Here is an 18,677-nt window from a genome sequence, read left to right as displayed (position 1 = left end):
GCAAATTCTGCGATTAACCCGCCAGCTTAAATCGTACCACAGAGTGTTACCATAAAACCTTCAATCTTGCATGCTAGTGCAACAAAGACGCTCCCTTAAGCTCAGTAAAGGCAGCAAAATGCCAAGAAGGTAACACAAAGCTTGAGTTAAATCCCCATGCAAAATAGGGTGTAATCCACTTAACAAGAGATTATCAAATATAATGTGATTGGAAACCAGATTAGCAGGTGAAGACCGGCAGGGAACTTCCTTAGGAAAGAGGGATTAACCTCTTTAACCAAGTTTGGATGCCAAAAACATATCTAGGTTTGCACAGATTTTTGGAAGTCCAAATATGCTTGTGTTTGTTCCCAGATTCAAATACTTGTTAGTTCAGATATCTGTCAAATAACCAAATCTCAGAATTTAGCATCACAGCACGCAACACAGAACTGGAAACCACAGAAGCATCAACACCAGTTAATAAAATGAAAAGCTATGAAGGCAATTAAATTAGTCATTTAATTACGTAGTCAATTAAATAATCAATTAACCACTTTATAGCGATCAGTGTCATGAAACCCTTTATAAACGTCAATACGACGCACACAGCCAATAAAGACAAGAGACGATAGAATTCCTAACCGCACAGCGTTCATGTCTGCTCCTTAAATTTATTATTTGGCAGAGCCTGCGCGATACCTAATTTGAGCCGTAACATCAGCAGGAGTACGTTGTTCGAAATAAGCAAAATGAAGGGTAAACGTGATATGGAGCTGCCAGAAGACTTCTGGATACCCGTCAGCCTGGACACAAACAACATCACGTCACTTAGCCCTTTTCTGGTTCCACAGGACCACTTGGGGGATACTGCCACCTTTTACGCCATGGCAGTTTTCATGTTATTCATATTTATTTTTGGCACTTTCATCAACACCCTTACCATTGCATGCACCATCCAATACAAGAAACTTCGATCCCACCTCAACTACATCCTGTTGAACTTGGCAGCAGCAAACCTTCTTGTGTCCACTGTGGGCTCCTTCACTGCCTGCTGCACTTTTTCATTCAGATATTTCATCTTTGGTGCGCTAGCATGCAAGATCGAAGGTTTCATGGTAACACTCGGTGGTAAGTCATTGGCTGCAGACAACACTGTAAAAATCCGTTGTAGCCCATCTCCCTTTTAATAGACTTATTTATGCTGATTTCTAGAGGGAGTTAAAGGGTTTTCCTGTCATTGCAGGTATGGTAAGCCTGTGGTCCCTTGCTGTGATAGCTTTCGAGCGATGGCTTGTGATTTGCAAGCCGCTCGGTAACTTTATTTTCAAGCCCGACCACGCTATAGCCTGCTGTGCATTCACTTGGTTTTTTGCAGTATTTGCCTCAGCTCCTCCACTGTTCGGCTGGAGCAGGTAAGCAACAGACACAACATACTTCAGAAAATCAGCTGGCAACACAATGCATTTAAGTAGAACTGTACAATCAACGTGCTTCTACTTTTCCTTGCAGGTATATTCCAGAAGGCCTACAGTGCTCCTGTGGGCCAGACTGGTACACCACAAACAACAAATACAACAATGAGTCCTATGTGATGTTCCTGTTCTGCTTCTGCTTTGCTGTTCCTTTGACCACGATTATCTTTTGCTACTCCCAGCTGCTCATCACACTGAAAATGGTGAGACAAAATGAGATGGTTTTGGTCTACTGAAATTATTCTCTTGATGACTGAGAAACATGTATACTTAAATAAATGCTGTCTTATATCCTATCAAAGCCAAAATCTAACAGGCCAGATCTACTTACCATTCAAACTGACACGCTTAGTATTATTAATATCTGCAAGATCAAAGCACAACGTAAACTCTTCTATTTATTCACATGACTTGTGGTTTTTTTCAAAGTAACCTTTCCAACATGACCCTGATCAATCCCACATTAACAGGCAGCCAAGGCCCAAGCTGAGTCTGCCTCCACCCAGAAGGCAGAGAGGGAAGTGACCAGGATGGTGGTGATCATGGTGCTCGGCTTCTTGGTGTGCTGGATGCCATATGCCTCCTTTGCTCTTTGGGTTGTGAACAACCGTGGGCAGTCATTCGATCTGAGATTTGCGACTATACCGTCCTGTTTCTCAAAGGCTTCAGCAGTCTACAACCCTGTTATCTATGTGGTCTTTAATAAACAGGTCAGTTACATGCTGTGCCGAGTAAGTACTAAGTTATTTAGAAGCAAATGGGTTGTCTTCTCCTGGTTTTTAATACACCAAACAACATGTTTTAAAGTTATCTGATGTGCAGGAGCTTTGAATCGATGCTCTACTTTATCTATGTGTATCTCACTACTGTGACTCTTTTATATCCAACTTAAACAACATGTTTGGTTAATTTTTGTCCCATTTAGAAGGAATGTAAATAAAAGGGGTTATAGGTAGGGGTAATCTGGGGGTCAATGGCTCAGTTCCCTTGCTGTGACTCCGTTAGAAGGTAGAGCAACAAGTCAGTTGTTGGATCCCTGGCGACTCCAGTCCATACACGTGTCCTTGGGCAAGATGTTCGTGCTTTGAAGATGTTTTTGGTGCAAAAGTCTACTAACCAACCTATTTTCTTAACTTTATATAGGCTGTATCATATCTTAGCTGTGGTCCTAAAGCTATAAATAATTGGGCTGTTTTTATGCATAAAAAATGATACTTTATAACTTTGCACAGGAGATTTAATCTACAAATATGTTTTTCCCTTGCAGTTCCGTACATGTATGTTAGCGATGATGGGGATGGGAGGAGGTGAGGAGGAGAGCTCAACAACACAATCGGTGACTGAAGTTTCCAAAGTCGGGCCTGCTTAGGCAACACGTCAATGCTCGCTGATTTCTGAACTGTAAATTACAAAGAATGTACATGTATTTTATCATATGTAAAAATGTCATGATTTAAGTAGGAATAATCTGCAAAATGAAAATGCAAATAAAAAACAGACACAAAATCTTTACTGAATCTCTGTGCTTGACTGAAAACACGTTTTCACTTGCTCTGTGTTTTTCTCCAACACTTAGAAGTTATTAAAAAGTGCACTATGAGAGTATATTATAGTGTGCTATATAAAAGTATTTTTGTTATCATTTTAAATGTGATATTTATTAAGCGTGTGATTAATATGTATTTGCACTTTTATTAGCGAAATGTTTTTGTCTTATTGTCTTAAACTTATTTTATTCAGGTCACTCTCATGCAACCAAAGTACAAAATATTATATCGTTCAAAAAGGTATTTTATAACATAAAAATCTGTAGTTCACATAAGCACCATGAGCCATAGTCATATCCTTCAGCCATCTTGGTATTTTGAAAGTGGACATGATCAGTGAAGGAGTGGGCATGGCTGAGACACTGATGGACATCGGATACACATGTAACTGCAACGTGACTGTTCAGTTAGGTAGATCTGTTCTTAACCTTACCCTCGTTTGTCATCCTCTCTGACTCTCAGACCACAGTTTAACTAACATCATGTTGTCTTTCATAAGACTAGAAAAACAACTGTGACCATGAATTCTTCAGAAAAGTGCTAGCGTCAATCACGGGAGCTGTGGGATTTTTCGCAAAAGACTTTTATGCAAAAGGACTTTTCAACCAGAAGTCAGTGAAATTACTATGTTTGGTCAACTTATCCAAACAAAGACAGGGTCACAGGGTCTGCCAGGTCTCTGTCACCAGCAGCAAAAACTAGCTGTCCACCTGTATCAATTGTCACCTTATAGGTTTGGAAATGAAAAAAACAACAACCCCAAAACAAACATAGAATATGGCCTGGAAGTCCCAAGGTCAAAATGGAAGATGCCCTCAAGGGTGGTGGAGAATGACAGAGCAGTGGGACTTCCAGATACAGACAGACAAAATGGTGGCTCCAACCGAACATAGTGGTTGTAGACAAATAGAAGAAGATGGCCACAGTGATAGATGTAGCGGTTCTGAATGACAGCAACATCAGGAAGAAGGAACACGAGGAACTTGAGAAATACCAAGAGCTCAGAGAAGAGCTTGAGAAGATGTGGAGGGTGAAGGTATCTGTGGTCCCAGTGGTAATCGGAGCACTAGGTGGCTCAAGCAGATCCCGGGAACAACATCGGAGATCTCTGTCCAGAAGATCGCAGTCCTGGGAACAGCTAAGATACTGCGCAGGACCCTCAAGCTCCCAGGCCTCTGGTAGAGGACCCGATAGGATAGACCGCCCCAAGGGGCGAGAGGAAGATTTTTTTTTTTTGATGGGCCATCCTGCTTAGTTAATATTCCCTAGTCAGCTATGTGTCATCACACAACCACTGAACTAAAACTGAAAGACACAACCAGCGTCTTTCAGTTGGGGCAAGCAGGGCTAGCAGTGCTTGTTTTTTGTGTGCAAGCTAATGCAGCTTCACTGTAAATGGGTTGAATTCGATGTTTAAGGGGGATCTGCGTGTGCTAGTCTTAAAATATGTCAACTCACATTAAAAATTTAAGAAGAATGTGGGTTTTTAACAAGACACGGTGATTAAGGATTAGTCTGAATAATGAGACTAAACAATGTGAGTGAAGCGACTCTACTTCCTCTACAAACTGAGAAGCACAAGAGATTCAACCCCCATTATGAGCACCTTCTACAGAGGCACAGTTGAGAGTATCCTCACCAGCTGCATCACTGTGTGGTATGACTCCTGCACTGGGTTCTGCAGGAAAAAAATGACAACGGGTAGTGAGAGCAGCGGAGAGGATTGGGGGGACCTCTCTTGCCTCCCTCCCCAGGAGATCTACTGCGCGTGCCTCATCCGGAAGGTCCTCTCCATTACAGGTGACTCCACTCATCCCTTCAACAGCTTCTTCAGTTTGCTGCCATCAGGAAGGACACTGAAGAGCCTCCGGGCCAGACTGAGAGACAGCTTCGTCCATCAGGCTGTCGAGATGCTGACCATCTCTGAATCGAGAAGGGGGGCCCAAGGGTACATCTTTCGCCATCTTTCAATGCTGTGATTGCAGCCATTCCCCAACTCTCTGTGAATGGTACTCATGGCCATTCGAGAATCTGTGTATTGGATTAGTAGTCGTTGATCAATGGTCATAAAAATTTGCATACTAACAATCATGGAACTAACCCCCCAGCCCATTGTTCATTCAGTGGTGCTAGTTTAATTCGCTGTGCAAATGCACTGTTTATAAGGTTGGGGAAACCTGCAGTCAGCTGAGACTGAAGAAGTCACTTGGATGAGTGACAAAACGTTTCTCCCACTGAAAATGTCCAGATGAACAGAATCAACCTTTTGGAATTTACTTACCTGGATGATTGAGCACACATCAAGACATTATTTTATTAATATTTTTGAAATGATAGCAGCACAAATGAAAATTTTTGCAGCACAAACCAGCACAAACGTAGCACAAATGTTTGACATCATTTTTCTTTGATTTGGGTAATGTGGGGGGGGGGGGGGGGGGGCTGGTTGACCTTTTGACCTTTACATTTTCATTAATATCGTTAAAACAGAGGCAGCACAAACGACAGTTTTAGCAGCACCAAGCAGCACAAACATAGCACAGTTGATTGACACCAGTTTTGTTTGATTCCATTAATGTGGGGGGGCTGGTTGACCTCTGATGACCTCTAGAAATCAGCTGTATAGAAAGTCAAGTCAAGTCAAAGTCAAAGTCAACTTTATTGTCAATTCTGCCACATGTACAGGACATACAGAGAATAGAAACTTCGTTACTCTCAATCCCTAGATAAAATAGAAAATGAACATTTAAATATAAGAGTGATTAAAAATGCAAGTAAAATATTTTAAAGTAAAAAAAATTAAATAATATAATACAATTTTACATATCAGAATCAGAATCAGAATGGGTTTATTGCCAGATGTTGAGGTTTACAACATTAGGAAATTGCTGCGGTGCTTCAGTGCAAACAATAAGAATTAAAGTGCTATGTAGAAAGAAAGATATGTGCATGAGATATACATGAGATATATACATGAGAGTAAGAATTATGAGTGCTACGTAGAAAGATATATACATGAGTGCAGGTGGTGATCAGTGCCAGACATGAAATGATGCAGTGACACAGCGTAGGGTCATGTGTTAGTGGCGGGGACAGTCATGTGGTTATTGTTCATGTGTCCAACAGCAGAGGGGAAGAAACTGTTCTTGTGGCGAGAGGTTCTGGTGCGAATGGACCGGAGCCTCCTGCCTGAGGGGAGCAGGTCAAACAGACTGTGTCCAGGGTGAGAAGGGTCAGCTGAGATCCGAGATATAACAAGAAAGCTATACAATATACAATATAAGGGTAAATGACATTGAGTGCAAACCAGGCAGAGTAGTGCAAATAGGCAAATAGTGCAAATGGAGATTTGGTAATGTACGGTATGAGATAGTGTAACACAAAGTCTTATGAGGTAATGGCAGTCCAATGCTCCACAAAGTGACTGGTAACTGGTGCAGGCCAGTGAGTGAGTCAGAGTGTGTGTGTGTGTGTGTGAGTGTGTGTGACAGAGAACATTTACTATGTAGTAAAAGTAAAGGTTTGAGAGTAGGATGAGCAAGTATTTTTTTTGCATGGCTTCTAAAAGTGAGTCTGTAAGTTTGTCACTCAATGCAAACTGCCAAAATGGAGTTTACAGGCAGAAAATAAAATATATACAATACACAGACTGGTGATCTGTCCCTATTGTAGTTGGGACAGACTCCAGTCACCACCTTCCTAATCTAGAATTGGATAAGTGGAGGAAAATCAATGGATGGATGGATGGATACCAAGACAGTCCTGACTCATAGGTCAAGTACAGGCAGATGCTTCATCCAATTAAGATCTGTGGAATTTGGATGCCAGGTCAACAGCTTGAACTTTTTGTTTTGTAACTCAAGCCAATCCTAAGATGTTTTTGTGACAGTACCTACTCCAGGACATTGTCCTGCTGGGTCAGACTGCTTCCAGTGCTGGGGGGAGGGGGGTCTGCTTGTTCTGGAACAAACAAAAATAACATCCACATAAACACCAAAATCCAATGGTTCAAGAAAGTTTCTGGCAAGATTATCAGTGTTACAGACTTCACCTGTCAGTGGTTTAACATTTTGCCTAGAGCGGTGTTCACTGCAGTGGAAGTTTATATAAACTATGCTGTCTGAAGTGGTGACATAATTAAGAGGTCACAGAGGAATGTGATATCCTCGGCAGGGGAAGAAATTTGATCTTAAAGGTTTGATAATGTTGCCAATCAATAGAGGGAAGACCCCCAAAAAGAGACCAATGACTCATTCAAAGGACCTGTAACCACCAACTGTAAAGTAGATCTGATGAGTAGTTAGCAAGATAAGGGATGAAGAGACAGATAGAAAAACCTTTTCCATAAGTCTGATTACTCCTTCTTGGTGAAAAATAATTGTGCCAGAAAAAAGGAGTACTGAGGGTGAGATGCATGCACTGACCTCTTGGAAGTCCCTGTAGATCAGATTATATGGTTCACAAACACACTGCCCTTACACTAGGATGTAATGAGATGATCCTTGCCAAGTCTGGTAATGCGATAGTAATCTGTGTATTAGCTATTGGGTAGGGTATGTTGTTATCGGAATGCAAGGAAAGCTTTAAATCCTGTCCTTTAGCCAATTATGTTGAGCCTCAGCAATCATCAAAGTTCCTATAAATGCCGCCGTTAACTCTGCTTCAGACAGACGAGCATCTCAGATATAAGACGGAGGGAAAAATGAAATCTCTGAGTACTATTTGTAATTAGATGCAGTTTATTTGAAGTCTTTTAAACTGTTTTTTTTTTTTTATATTTTAGATATAGATTTTGATCGCAAACTCCATCTAAGAAAATGAGAGGAAATCGTCCCACTGAGTTCCCAGATGACTTCTGGATCCCCGTCCCTCTGGACACCAACAATATCACAGCCTTCAGCCCATACCTGGTTCCCCAGGACCATTTAGGAAGCCCGATGATCTTTTATTCCATGTCAGCATTTATGTTCTTCTTGTGGGTGGCCGGCACAATCATCAATGTCCTCACTATCGCATGTACTGTCCAATACAAGAAGCTCCGGTCTCATCTAAACTACATCCTGGTGAACATGGCTGTTGCGAACCTCCTCGTCTCCTCTGTGGGCTCTTTCACCTGCTTCATCTGTTTTGCTTTTAAATACATGTTCCCTGGTCCAATTGCATGCAAGATTGAAGGATTTACAGCAACTCTTGGTGGTAAGGAGCATAATTATAGACTTTGTTAAGTAAGAAAAAAGGATTACATCATGCATCATATTATTACACTCGAATTAAAATGATGCGTGTGAGAGATTTGACCTATGCCAGTTTTTGTCAACCAAAGCGCTCTCAATAGGGATTTTTTTAAAAATCTGAACTGCAATAATAATAATGATAATAATAATAAGCTATTTGTTTTTCACATGACACATAAAATACATATTGTGTCCTTATTTGTAGGAGAAATAGAGCTATCAGTGTACTGGTGCCAGTATCATTGCATACCGTATGGTACTATATAAAGCTAACTTTATTTTGAGCACCAAAATGTTCTTTTTTTCAAAGAATACCACATAAGGCACTGTTGTTGTTAAAGAAGTTGTTGGTTATGTGCTTATGTGAGCCAATATATAAAAAGCAGCTGCTGTTTCTAAATATTAACGTAGTTATCGTTATCTTTGTCGTGTTGCAGGTATGGTTAGCCTGTGGTCTCTTGCTGTGGTAGCATTTGAAAGATGGTTGGTTGTGTGCAAGCCACTTGGGAACTTTGCCTTCAAGTCCAGCCACGCTATAGCATGCTGTGGATTGACTTGGGTCTGCGGTCTGAGTGCTGCACTTCCACCTCTGTTTGGATGGAGCAGGTGAGTACATATAGATTAAGCACTTTATAATTCATTTGCTCTAACCTTGATGTAAATGGTTCTCTTAGGACTAATAACATATGTATACATATACCACAGCGGAAAATAATTGTTTCTCTTTCTAGGTATATCCCAGAGGGCATGCAGTGTTCCTGTGGCCCAGACTGGTACACAACAGGCAACAAGTTTAACAATGAAACCTACGTGATGTTCCTCTTCTGCTTCTGCTTTGCTGTCCCTTTCTCCACCATCGTCTTCTGCTACTCACAGCTGCTGTTCATGCTGAAAGCGGTAGGCAATATGACATTGGTTAGCAATTGTCGTATCCTATGTTTAGGGCGATTGTGTTGTGTTTAGTTTTGTTTATTAAAAAGAAATACTAGAAGGCAAAACAAACCAGGGAAGGAGTGGGAATGAAGGAAAAAATATATTTTTATACTTACAATTTTCCAGTCTGATGCTGATTCTGACAAATGATCTGTCTCAAAAGGCAGTAAAGGCCCAAGCAGAGTCTGCCTCTACCCAGAAGGCAGAGAAGGAAGTGACCAGGATGGTGGTGATTATGGTGCTGGGCTTTCTGGTGTGCTGGATGCCATATACCTCCTTTGCCATCTGGGTTGTGAATAACCGTGGGCAGCCATTCGACCTGAGACTGGCCACCATTCCTTCCTGTTTCTCAAAGGCCTCCACAGTCTACAACCCAGTCATTTACATCCTCCTCAATAAGCAGGTAAAAATCTTTGGCAGCTCAAAGTGAAATAAATTTAACTTAGCCTAAATTTGAATCCATTTCACTAAACTGAAGCTTTGCTTAGTTTAAGCAGGGTAACAAACATGGATCATCAGCTTTGTGTTTTGTTTTGTTTTTATTTGAGCTTGTGACTGAGTCGGCCACGGACGCCCCCTAATGGTGGCTGTTAGAAAATACAAAAGGGTTGACCCATCCTCCAAGACAAAATCTGACAGACAGTTGAGCCTAAATAAACATGGAACAAAAAGAAGACACTCATTTATTGTCAATTTTCATGAAAATGTAAAAAAAAAAAAAACATCAAGAGGGAGTAAATAATAAGTTACTACCCTCCAATCACGCTGACTTTTGTTGTGCCAGCTTTTGCTTTTATCCATCACTGCTGGTAACATGCTAATGCTGCACTGAGTGGTGGTCTGTGAGTCCCCTCCATCTCCCCTGAGACACTTTAATGTGACTAAGATGGCTTTTTACAAGGACTACTAAAAAGATTAACAAGAAGTGACCAAAACCTTTCTCTTTGTTCTCTTTTAGTTCCGCTCGTGTATAAGGCAGATGCTGGGAATGAGCGGAGGTGACGATGAAGAGTCATCAAGTCAATCCACCACTGAAGTCTCTAAAGTTGCACCTGCATAGGTTACTCGTGCCCAATTTGGACAGCTCGCATACTGAACATAGCACAGAAATGCTAATAATGTGACAAACGTATTTTTGCTATTGTTACAGATACATAGTTTTATGCAGTAAAAATGTTTAACAAAAAGGAAATAAATTTCATTGATGAAGCAACTATTTGTGTCTTTAAAAGGCTCATCACTGCACATAATGATGGACATGATACTAAAGCATACCTTTTTAGCATTATATTTTATTTTAACAATCTTGTTTTGTTTAGTTTTTAGTTGTTTTTTTTTTCCAGTATAACATTCAGGTCATGAAAACCCATATTAGGTTTCAGAAATACTTACAGTATGATAGAAATATGTGTAAATATGTTTGATAAGTTGTGCTGCAGTTATTATAGGAAGCCCGAAATAATATATTTGTTTATCTTTTTAATGTGTAGTGGTGTAGTGCAAGAGAAAACCAATAAACTGGACACAATGTTGCTGCTTGTATTTACAACATTTACTGCTCCTGGATCAGCTCATCACATAGATGGGCTCGTGGGATCAACAGGATATACTTGAGGTAAAAGGAAAATCCACAAATGCACATCAATGTTATTGAAGTGAAGGAAATGGTTCTAGTTTCGCACTTTAGTTTAGTCTTTCATGGTGTACTCTTTATGCAGAAACACAAACACATGCACACACCTAGCAAGCCTGTAAAAGTTATTGAGTGAAGACAAGTACAGCAGAAACACACTCCTGTAAACATTCACATTGAAATGGAAGTGGGAAAAGAAAAGAAAAAAGCTTTAACAATGATGCAAACCAACCTCACTCTTCTGATTTATTCACAGCTCATGGATTTGTTTCATAGCTTCTATTTATAGATGCTCAGAAAGCAGCATTTATCTCCAAGTCCTTGTTAATATTTGAAACCCTGCATCAATCACAGCTAAATATGGTAAAGAAAATGGTTACATTTATTTTCAGGACATTTGTATGCAATTCAAACATAATGCAAAAGCCACATTACAGTTTTCAGTAAGTGTTTAATATTATTGAGTCTGCTGAGGAAACACCCACTTTGTGTGTTAAATTTAAATATAATTGTTAATTTGCTACTGTGCTGCAAAAGGTGAGGATCTGCAGCATTTGGCCTACAGATAGTGTCATAATTAATGACCTTTCACAGCAGTCCCAATAGAGATTAACAGAGAACCCATTAATCCCATTGCAGCACTATTGGCTTACAATTCACCTAGAGTGTACTTGTAAGATGGTCTTTATTGATTATGAACGAATGGGGATGAGACACAAAAGATCAACTTTTATCTTTGTAAAATAAAAATACAAAACGGTTTTTCTTGCAGAGAAAGCCCTTTTCCTCATAAAATGGTAGATTTCTTCAAATTCATGCTGATGGGGAAGCAATCAGAGGACACTGTGCCTCTGAGGCATCCACCTCCATACCATAATCATAACAAATGTTCGATTAGATCAAAACATGCAGTTTCTTATATGTACCTACACATGCATATAAGAAACTCTATATTCCAGATGATTGTGATGGTTGAAGGTCAAATCTTTCAGGCAGCTGCAGCCAAATATTCTCTGTTTTTGCTTGCTTGAAATCAAAATATTAACTGATGTAAGGGGGTTTGTTGACCTCACAGTGACTCATATCAGGGATTTTCTGCAACTGAAAGCACAAACAAATCTAAAAATGGAACTATAACTACTCCTTTGGTGCTTTAAAAAAAAAAAAAAATCAAAAACCTAAAGGAAAATTGCAAGTTACATTTTGGATCTATAACTCTGTTAACCCTTTGCAAAAAAAACAGTCCTTGCCAAAATACTAAAAACTAAGATTACTGAGAAACATTGTTGCTAAGAAGTGAAAGTCACACAATCACACATCATACTAATATTTCTGGAATTGATCTCTTTTTTTGCACATCTGTACAGCAGGAGAGAAGGAGTAAAAACTTTGATCATCAAATCCTCCTCAAACACAGATTTGAAATAAATCAGAATTATCTGGTGTGAAGTAAACACAAGAAAGTAAAGATTGGCAAAGATGGAGCTGGTTCACGTCACACCAGTGGAGCAATTTGCAGTCATTTCCTGTCACTGCAAGTTAATGACTGGAAATTACCTAAGACAGTGAATGAATAAACCAGACCTCTTAGTGACTATGGTCATGGAGATACCAGTCGATAGTCGGGAGCAGATCTGAGTTCTGCTAGTAGTGAACTTTTGACAAACACGAATAGTTCAGAACTAGCGGAATTCCAGACCTACCCTCGAAACATCTCGCTGTGACGTGGGAAAAACAGCCAGAGTAAAACAAAACCAAAAAGCCCTTTACCTAGCATCATCTCTACCTCTCAGGTGATATGTAAATTTACATTAAGAGATAGATCCCTACTTAACTTCACATTTTAGAAATGTCTTTGTTTAACCCACTGTTGCTTCCTAATCTAAGGTGGAAAATTTTAGCAAGTGCTAACATGAAGAGAGACACAGTTGGAAATACAAAAGTAGAAAAATATAAAGAAAATTTACAACTCCCTCCAGTTTTGGGGTCCATCCTTTTCCTGGTGTAAAGTCCTTGTCCGAGGAAGGGTTCTTATCAAATCTGCATGTCTGCTACCTGTGCAAGAAGTGGACTCAACAAAACTGCAGAGTTAGGGATTAAGGTAAACCACTACAGCAGCTTTGAGGACCCTTAGCTTTCCCCTGAAATGAACCGCTGTTCCGGAGAGATTAAAGTGTTTACGGAGCGAGCATGCCAAAAGTAATTACTCTGTGTTAATCTGTTTTGTGGAGGAACCTGAGTTGTCCGTATAATCTGCTTTGGCCTGCTTGGAGATGAGAAATCTTCGCTCACTTTTCACTGTGTCAAATAGGTTAGACCAGGGCTGCCCAATCCCAGTCCACAAGAGCTACTATCCTGCAGCTTTTAGATGCATCCCTACTCCAACACAGCTGAATCAAATGGTTTGATTACCTCTTCAGCGTGCCATCATGTTTGGCAAAGGCCTGATAACAAGCCATTCATTTGATTCAGGTGTGTGGGAACAAGGATGCATCTAAAAGCTGCAGGACGGTAGCTCTCGAGGACCGGGATTGGGCACCCCTGGGTTAGACATTCATGGCTAAGACAGGAGAAGGTGGTGCAACACAGCTGCTGTCCTTGCAACGTCCTCAGCTAGGAACACTGGTGCAGTGCTGCTATCATATAATGTTACAGTTATGGTAATGTTTGTAGCCAGTGAAAGATCCACAATGAAACTGTGCAGATGAGGAATTTCTTTCAGAATCAGATATTTGAAACCTGACAGCTACTTTGTGATTTACAGCCAAGGAGCTGAGTCACACTTATATTTAGTGCATTACAATGAGTCCCCTCGGAGACAACAGGCTTTGGAAAATAAGTTAAACAGCCCATTAACAACAGAAATGAACTATTAACCTACTGCGCTGACCTGTTACCTCAATTGTGTTTTGGAACAGTTAACACTGACACATCCTCCTCAATCAGTGGCAAATCCGGACTTTCGGGAGCATACCCGGTGGGTCACTTAAAGCGTCGGATTGGTTTTGCAGTCGTAAACAAAACATTCTTATCAAATTTAACAATGATCACATTAGTTAACCTGCTCTAAAAGTAGGCTACATGTTCCACTTTCTGTGGCTGTGACAGTGTGGCCTCTGGGTGGCACTAGTCAGGGAATTCCCTCCACCCAAATCGTTATACTTAGTTTGGCCGAAGCAGCTCAGCTTTAGTCTTTTTAGGTCATAGACTGTATAAAAAAGATTAACATAGTGTACGACTCTGAAAGTTGAAAGCAGTTCATGATTCCTTAAACCTGCTCTAATGACTAAAACTGTCGTCTGCTACCCGAGTTTATGATCTCTGTTGCGAGTGAATGCAGTGTGATTTAAATGTTGTAAATTATGCTCCGTGTTATAGTCAAGAAAGACCACAGAGCAGCATTTGTTTTAAGGAATAATTGTTGCAGCTTCATAACATTGTTGCTGCCACTGAAAATTACATTTTATTCAGCTTTAAATGTGCATGATGGTCAGCTTGATGAATAATACTAAATAGCAACTTTAAATATGATTCAGGACTGAGACCTCATCTGTAATCCTAAATATTAATCTATTAATGCTTTGCTAGCAACACACAGTGTTTTTGTAGCTGTGTTATCTGGAACCTTTATCTTATACTTGTTTTAGCTAACATTAGCTAAGATGTTAATATCTTTGACTCAAACTCCAAAAAATAAAAGTCAATCTATATTTAATTAATTCTTGCAGTCATTGTCTGTCTAACCCAAGGACACCTAATACTGTGTTGGCTCCCCAGAGGAAAACATAGTATTTACTTTGCTAGGCCTTAGATGTAGCTGTTGGGTTGAGCTTAGGGGACTGACTCATACATTTGACTATCGGTCTGAAGGAGCTCATGTTTGTTTTGCTGTATATATTGCTTGTTATTATCCATGTTTACACTGAGACATTGCCACATCGCCATTTGACTCAGCAGCTAAATCATCAATAAACAGCAGTTTCCCAGTTCCCCTGCATGCTAATTTCACAGCACTGCCTTCAAAATGGTTGAAAAATAATGGGAAACGCTTTTCTTCCCACGTCCCATAGTTCTGCTCATTGTTCATCTTGGTTTTAATCAGTTCAAAGAATCTTGTTTTGTAGCTACGCATGTTTTTTTCTGTTTACTTGAAATTGTTTTTACATTCATTAAGTCATGTCTTGATTCTAGATTTACTAACGTCCCACCTTTTATCTCATTAGTCATTAAAAAAAATCATAACTATGGTATGTAACAGTTTCTGTTAAGAAATCTCTGGTAGCCTACTGGTTTTCACTTGTAACACTTTGAATATTAGATCAATGGCCACAGATGCATTAGGTTCTCCGAAGGCTTACACAGATCCTCCAGTGCTTTTTCCTATATCAATTTAATCACATAATTAAGTAGCTACAGGAATTATCATCCAGTTGTCACATAATTGCATGAGTTATTGTTAACGTGTGAAGTTGGATTTCATAAACAGCGACTTAGAACAGATCTCCCAGATACACACTATCCTGCAGAATAGTGCATCAGACAGAGGACAGAGGACAGAGGGACTTTAGACAGATTGCGTTCAGTGCTCTTTGTCAAAAATGTGAAAAAACAATTGAATTTGCAACTCATGAAAAGATTTAAAAACACTCTCACGCAGTCTTGTACCATAAAATTACTACCAGCTTTTCAATTATCAGGCTTTCCCATAACCAAATGAAGTCTTCAATAGCCACCCTCACAGATCCATCGTGAAGTGACTCATCTTGAATGAGCTAGTTCTAAATTTTATCATTTAATTTGTTTATTGTTTAAGTTACTTATTAGCCTAAAGACAATCATTCAAACAACCAGTTTCATGAGGCTTGCTCATAATGCTCATAAGTACAAAAAGTGTTCCTCCCTTTGCTTGCCACTTGCCATAAGGGCTATGACGTGTGTTGCAGGGTCAAAGGACTGTCAAAGAATCCGATGAACCCTCTATCCGGAGGGATTAAATGTGTCTTACTTCCCTCACAGGTCAACAACTGAAACCTGCACTATTATAGGACCGCGGATCTCCACTTCTCCACTAAAGCTGCTCTGAGAGTGCTATGCAAATCAGGGCTGACACATATACCTGTTAGGATCACAGTAGCATAAATATTAAATATTGCAAAGTGTCTGGATTTGACACCTCTCTGTATTCAAAAGTATAAGAAAGTAAACATTTTCTTTATAGGTTTAATGGTGATTTGAGAGATATATGCACTTTTATGTTTCTACTTTTCATTTCTACATGGTTATAAACCAAATGAGCCACTAGAGAACTCAGTGTGGAAAAATTAGGACACAAAACTGGCATTTATTTGTTGGTCAAAGATCTTGAAACTAATCCTTATCTGAAGTCAGTGGACGGAAATCCACTTTCAAACAAGATTATTCTAGCATTTTGTCTTAACCTCATTAGTTGATTGTTTTAATTACAGTTCAGGGTTATTGCTTTGCCACTGTGCTGCACTGCCAATAGGCACATCACAGCTATAATTTGATTGTGACCTAATCCAATCATGGGTTTGTGAAGCATAGGTATAAAAGCAAAAGTCAGATCTGTAGCACCAAGCAGCCAAGGAGGTAGCAAGTGACAAGAAAGGCTAACAGCTCAGGACCTCCTTCTAAGAACAGAATGGCAGAAGAGTGGGGAAAACAAAGTTTTGCTGCAAGGCGGTATCATGAAGATTCAACCAGGGGATCAGCCTTCGTTTACACAAACAGCAATAACACCAGAGGTACGGTACCACAGTATTATTCTCTCATGAATTGACCGGCATAGGAGCTTGTAACAAAATAACAAAAGAAAAGATTGCTGTTTGACTTGCTAGAGCTGGATTCAAAATCAGTCTTTTAGTCTTGAAACAATAATGTCTACTAATGATGCTGTATGCAGTTGGGTGTGCATTTTTAAGAGTAACTGAAAACTGTTTTCGACCAGTGTTTGGTGGCATTCTTATTATAGTATTGTTACATCTTATTGGTAACAATCCTTTTTATGCATCCAGTTTGGTAACAAAGATCTGGGCTGTTTTTTAAAAAAAATAAACACCCAGAGGCTCTTTTCATATAAAGATACTTATTTTAACTGTAATCTGATTCAAATCTAATGAAGTAGTTTGGACTGTTGTATGTCAAAATGGTGAATGATACCAGCACATAAGTAGTGCTGTGGTGCTGTTAGTGATTCTGTTAGTGATCTTTTCACAAGTACAAGTACACGTACAAGTACAAGTACTCTCACTTGTTGAGCTGCCATGCAAGGTCTGCCATCAGCAGCAACTTGGGTACAGGCTCTTTCTCCAAGAAAATCTCCCACACAAAGGGGGTCGAACCACGGACTTGAATCTGCTGCCTAAGCCATTTGAAAAGACACACAAACTGTTAGAACCACAGTTAGTGCAATGGAGAGAGGTTGTGCAAAAACATGAGATGCCAAATTGTTTTTTCTTTTTTTCTTTTTTTTTTTAGATCCCTTTGAGGGTCCCAATTACCACATCGCACCTCGATGGATTTACAATCTTGCAACACTCTGGATGTTTGTCGTGGTGGTCTTATCAGTCTTCACCAACGGTCTCGTCTTAGTGGCCACAATGAAGTTTAAGAAACTGCGTCACCCTCTAAACTGGATCTTGGTCAATCTAGCCATTGCTGATCTGGGAGAGACTGTTTTTGCCAGCACCATCAGTGTATGCAACCAATTTTTTGGCTACTTCATTCTAGGACACCCAATGTGTATCTTTGAGGGCTATGTTGTCTCAGTTTGTGGTAAGTGGCCACCGTTTTGTTATTTATTTTTTTATTTTTATATTAAATGTAAAAGTATTTGAAGACAGGATTATGTCAAATGTAAGGCTGCAGGCTAAATAAACTTACTGAGTATCCTGCTTCTTTACACAGGTATTGCTGCTCTTTGGTCCCTGACAATCATCTCCTGGGAAAGATGGATAGTTGTGTGCAAACCTTTTGGAAATGTCAAATTTGATGCCAAATGGGCCACAGCTGGAATTGTCTTCTCCTGGGTCTGGGCTGCAGTTTGGTGTGCTCCTCCCATATTTGGATGGAGCAGGTAAACTACTCTGCTGCTTCTTTTAATGTCACAGATGCATACAAAGGCAGAGTCTTTTAAATATAAACTAGAGACTAAACATTTTCTTGCTTTAGGTACTGGCCTCATGGACTGAAGACTTCCTGTGGACCTGATGTGTTCAGTGGAAGTGAAGACCCTGGAGTACAGTCCTACATGATTGTTCTCATGCTTACTTGCTGTATCCTCCCCCTGGCTATCATCATCCTGTGCTACCTTGCTGTGTGGATGGCCATCCGTGCTGTATGCTACTTTAATTTGATTTTTATAATTTTCAGTTCAGAGATGTGAGAATAGAAGATTTGATCTCACATTCTTGATTTTTCAACCACAGGTTGCCATGCAGCAGAAGGAGTCAGAGTCAACCCAGAAGGCTGAGAGGGAAGTCTCCAGGATGGTCGTTGTCATGATCGTGGCTTATTGTGTCTGCTGGGGACCTTACACCTTCTTTGCCTGCTTTGCCGCAGCCAACCCTGGATATGCCTTCCACCCTCTGGCTGCTGCTATGCCTGCATACTTTGCCAAGAGCGCTACTATCTACAACCCAATCATCTATGTCTTCATGAACAGACAGGTGGGCTCAATATTAACACAAAGGTAAATTTACCCTGTCAAATCTGTTTTAGTTTTTAACATGCTTTTATTTTATTCCTTCCCAATCAGTTCCGCACATGCATCATGCAGCTCTTTGGCAAACAAGTGGATGATGGCTCCGAAGTCTCCACATCAAAGACTGAGGTCTCCTCTGTGGCTCCCGCATAA

General features: G+C 40.0%; 2 protein-coding genes across 2 annotated transcripts in view; both read left to right on the top strand.

The window, feature by feature from the left end:
* The window catches only part of opn1sw2 (opsin 1 (cone pigments), short-wave-sensitive 2), a 22,460-nt gene extending 12,185 nt beyond the window's left edge, over positions 1–10,275 (top strand). Inside the window, exons 3-7 of the mRNA XM_080891964.1 lie at positions 7,785–8,197; positions 8,673–8,841; positions 8,967–9,132; positions 9,332–9,571; positions 10,127–10,275. Coding sequence (XP_080748090.1) covers positions 7,819–8,197; positions 8,673–8,841; positions 8,967–9,132; positions 9,332–9,571; positions 10,127–10,228 — 1,056 coding nt within the window. The 5' untranslated portion in view covers positions 7,785–7,818 and the 3' untranslated portion in view covers positions 10,229–10,275. The remainder of the gene's footprint in view (positions 1–7,784; positions 8,198–8,672; positions 8,842–8,966; positions 9,133–9,331; positions 9,572–10,126) is intronic.
* The window catches only part of LOC308402218 (red-sensitive opsin), a gene marked incomplete at its 3' end in the record, with an annotated part of 19,712 nt that extends 1,035 nt beyond the window's left edge, over positions 1–18,677 (top strand). Inside the window, exons 3-14 of the mRNA XM_080890907.1 lie at positions 1,226–1,394; positions 1,492–1,657; positions 1,925–2,164; positions 2,722–2,813; positions 4,686–4,949; positions 15,745–15,817; positions 16,416–16,566; positions 17,300–17,596; positions 17,729–17,897; positions 17,993–18,158; positions 18,250–18,489; positions 18,579–18,677. Of these exons, the coding sequence (XP_080747033.1) occupies positions 1,228–1,394; positions 1,492–1,657; positions 1,925–2,164; positions 2,722–2,813; positions 4,686–4,949; positions 15,745–15,817; positions 16,416–16,566; positions 17,300–17,596; positions 17,729–17,897; positions 17,993–18,158; positions 18,250–18,489; positions 18,579–18,677 (2,124 nt within the window). The 5' untranslated portion in view covers positions 1,226–1,227. The remainder of the gene's footprint in view (positions 1–1,225; positions 1,395–1,491; positions 1,658–1,924; positions 2,165–2,721; positions 2,814–4,685; positions 4,950–15,744; positions 15,818–16,415; positions 16,567–17,299; positions 17,597–17,728; positions 17,898–17,992; positions 18,159–18,249; positions 18,490–18,578) is intronic.

The sequence above is a fragment of the Rhamphochromis sp. 'chilingali' genome, assembly GCF_963969265.1.
Source record: "Rhamphochromis sp. 'chilingali' genome assembly, chromosome: 9".
Taxonomy (NCBI): Eukaryota; Metazoa; Chordata; class Actinopteri; order Cichliformes; family Cichlidae; genus Rhamphochromis; species Rhamphochromis sp. 'chilingali'.
Note: the sequence above shows the minus strand (reverse complement) of the source record. Positions and strands in the feature narration are given on the sequence as shown.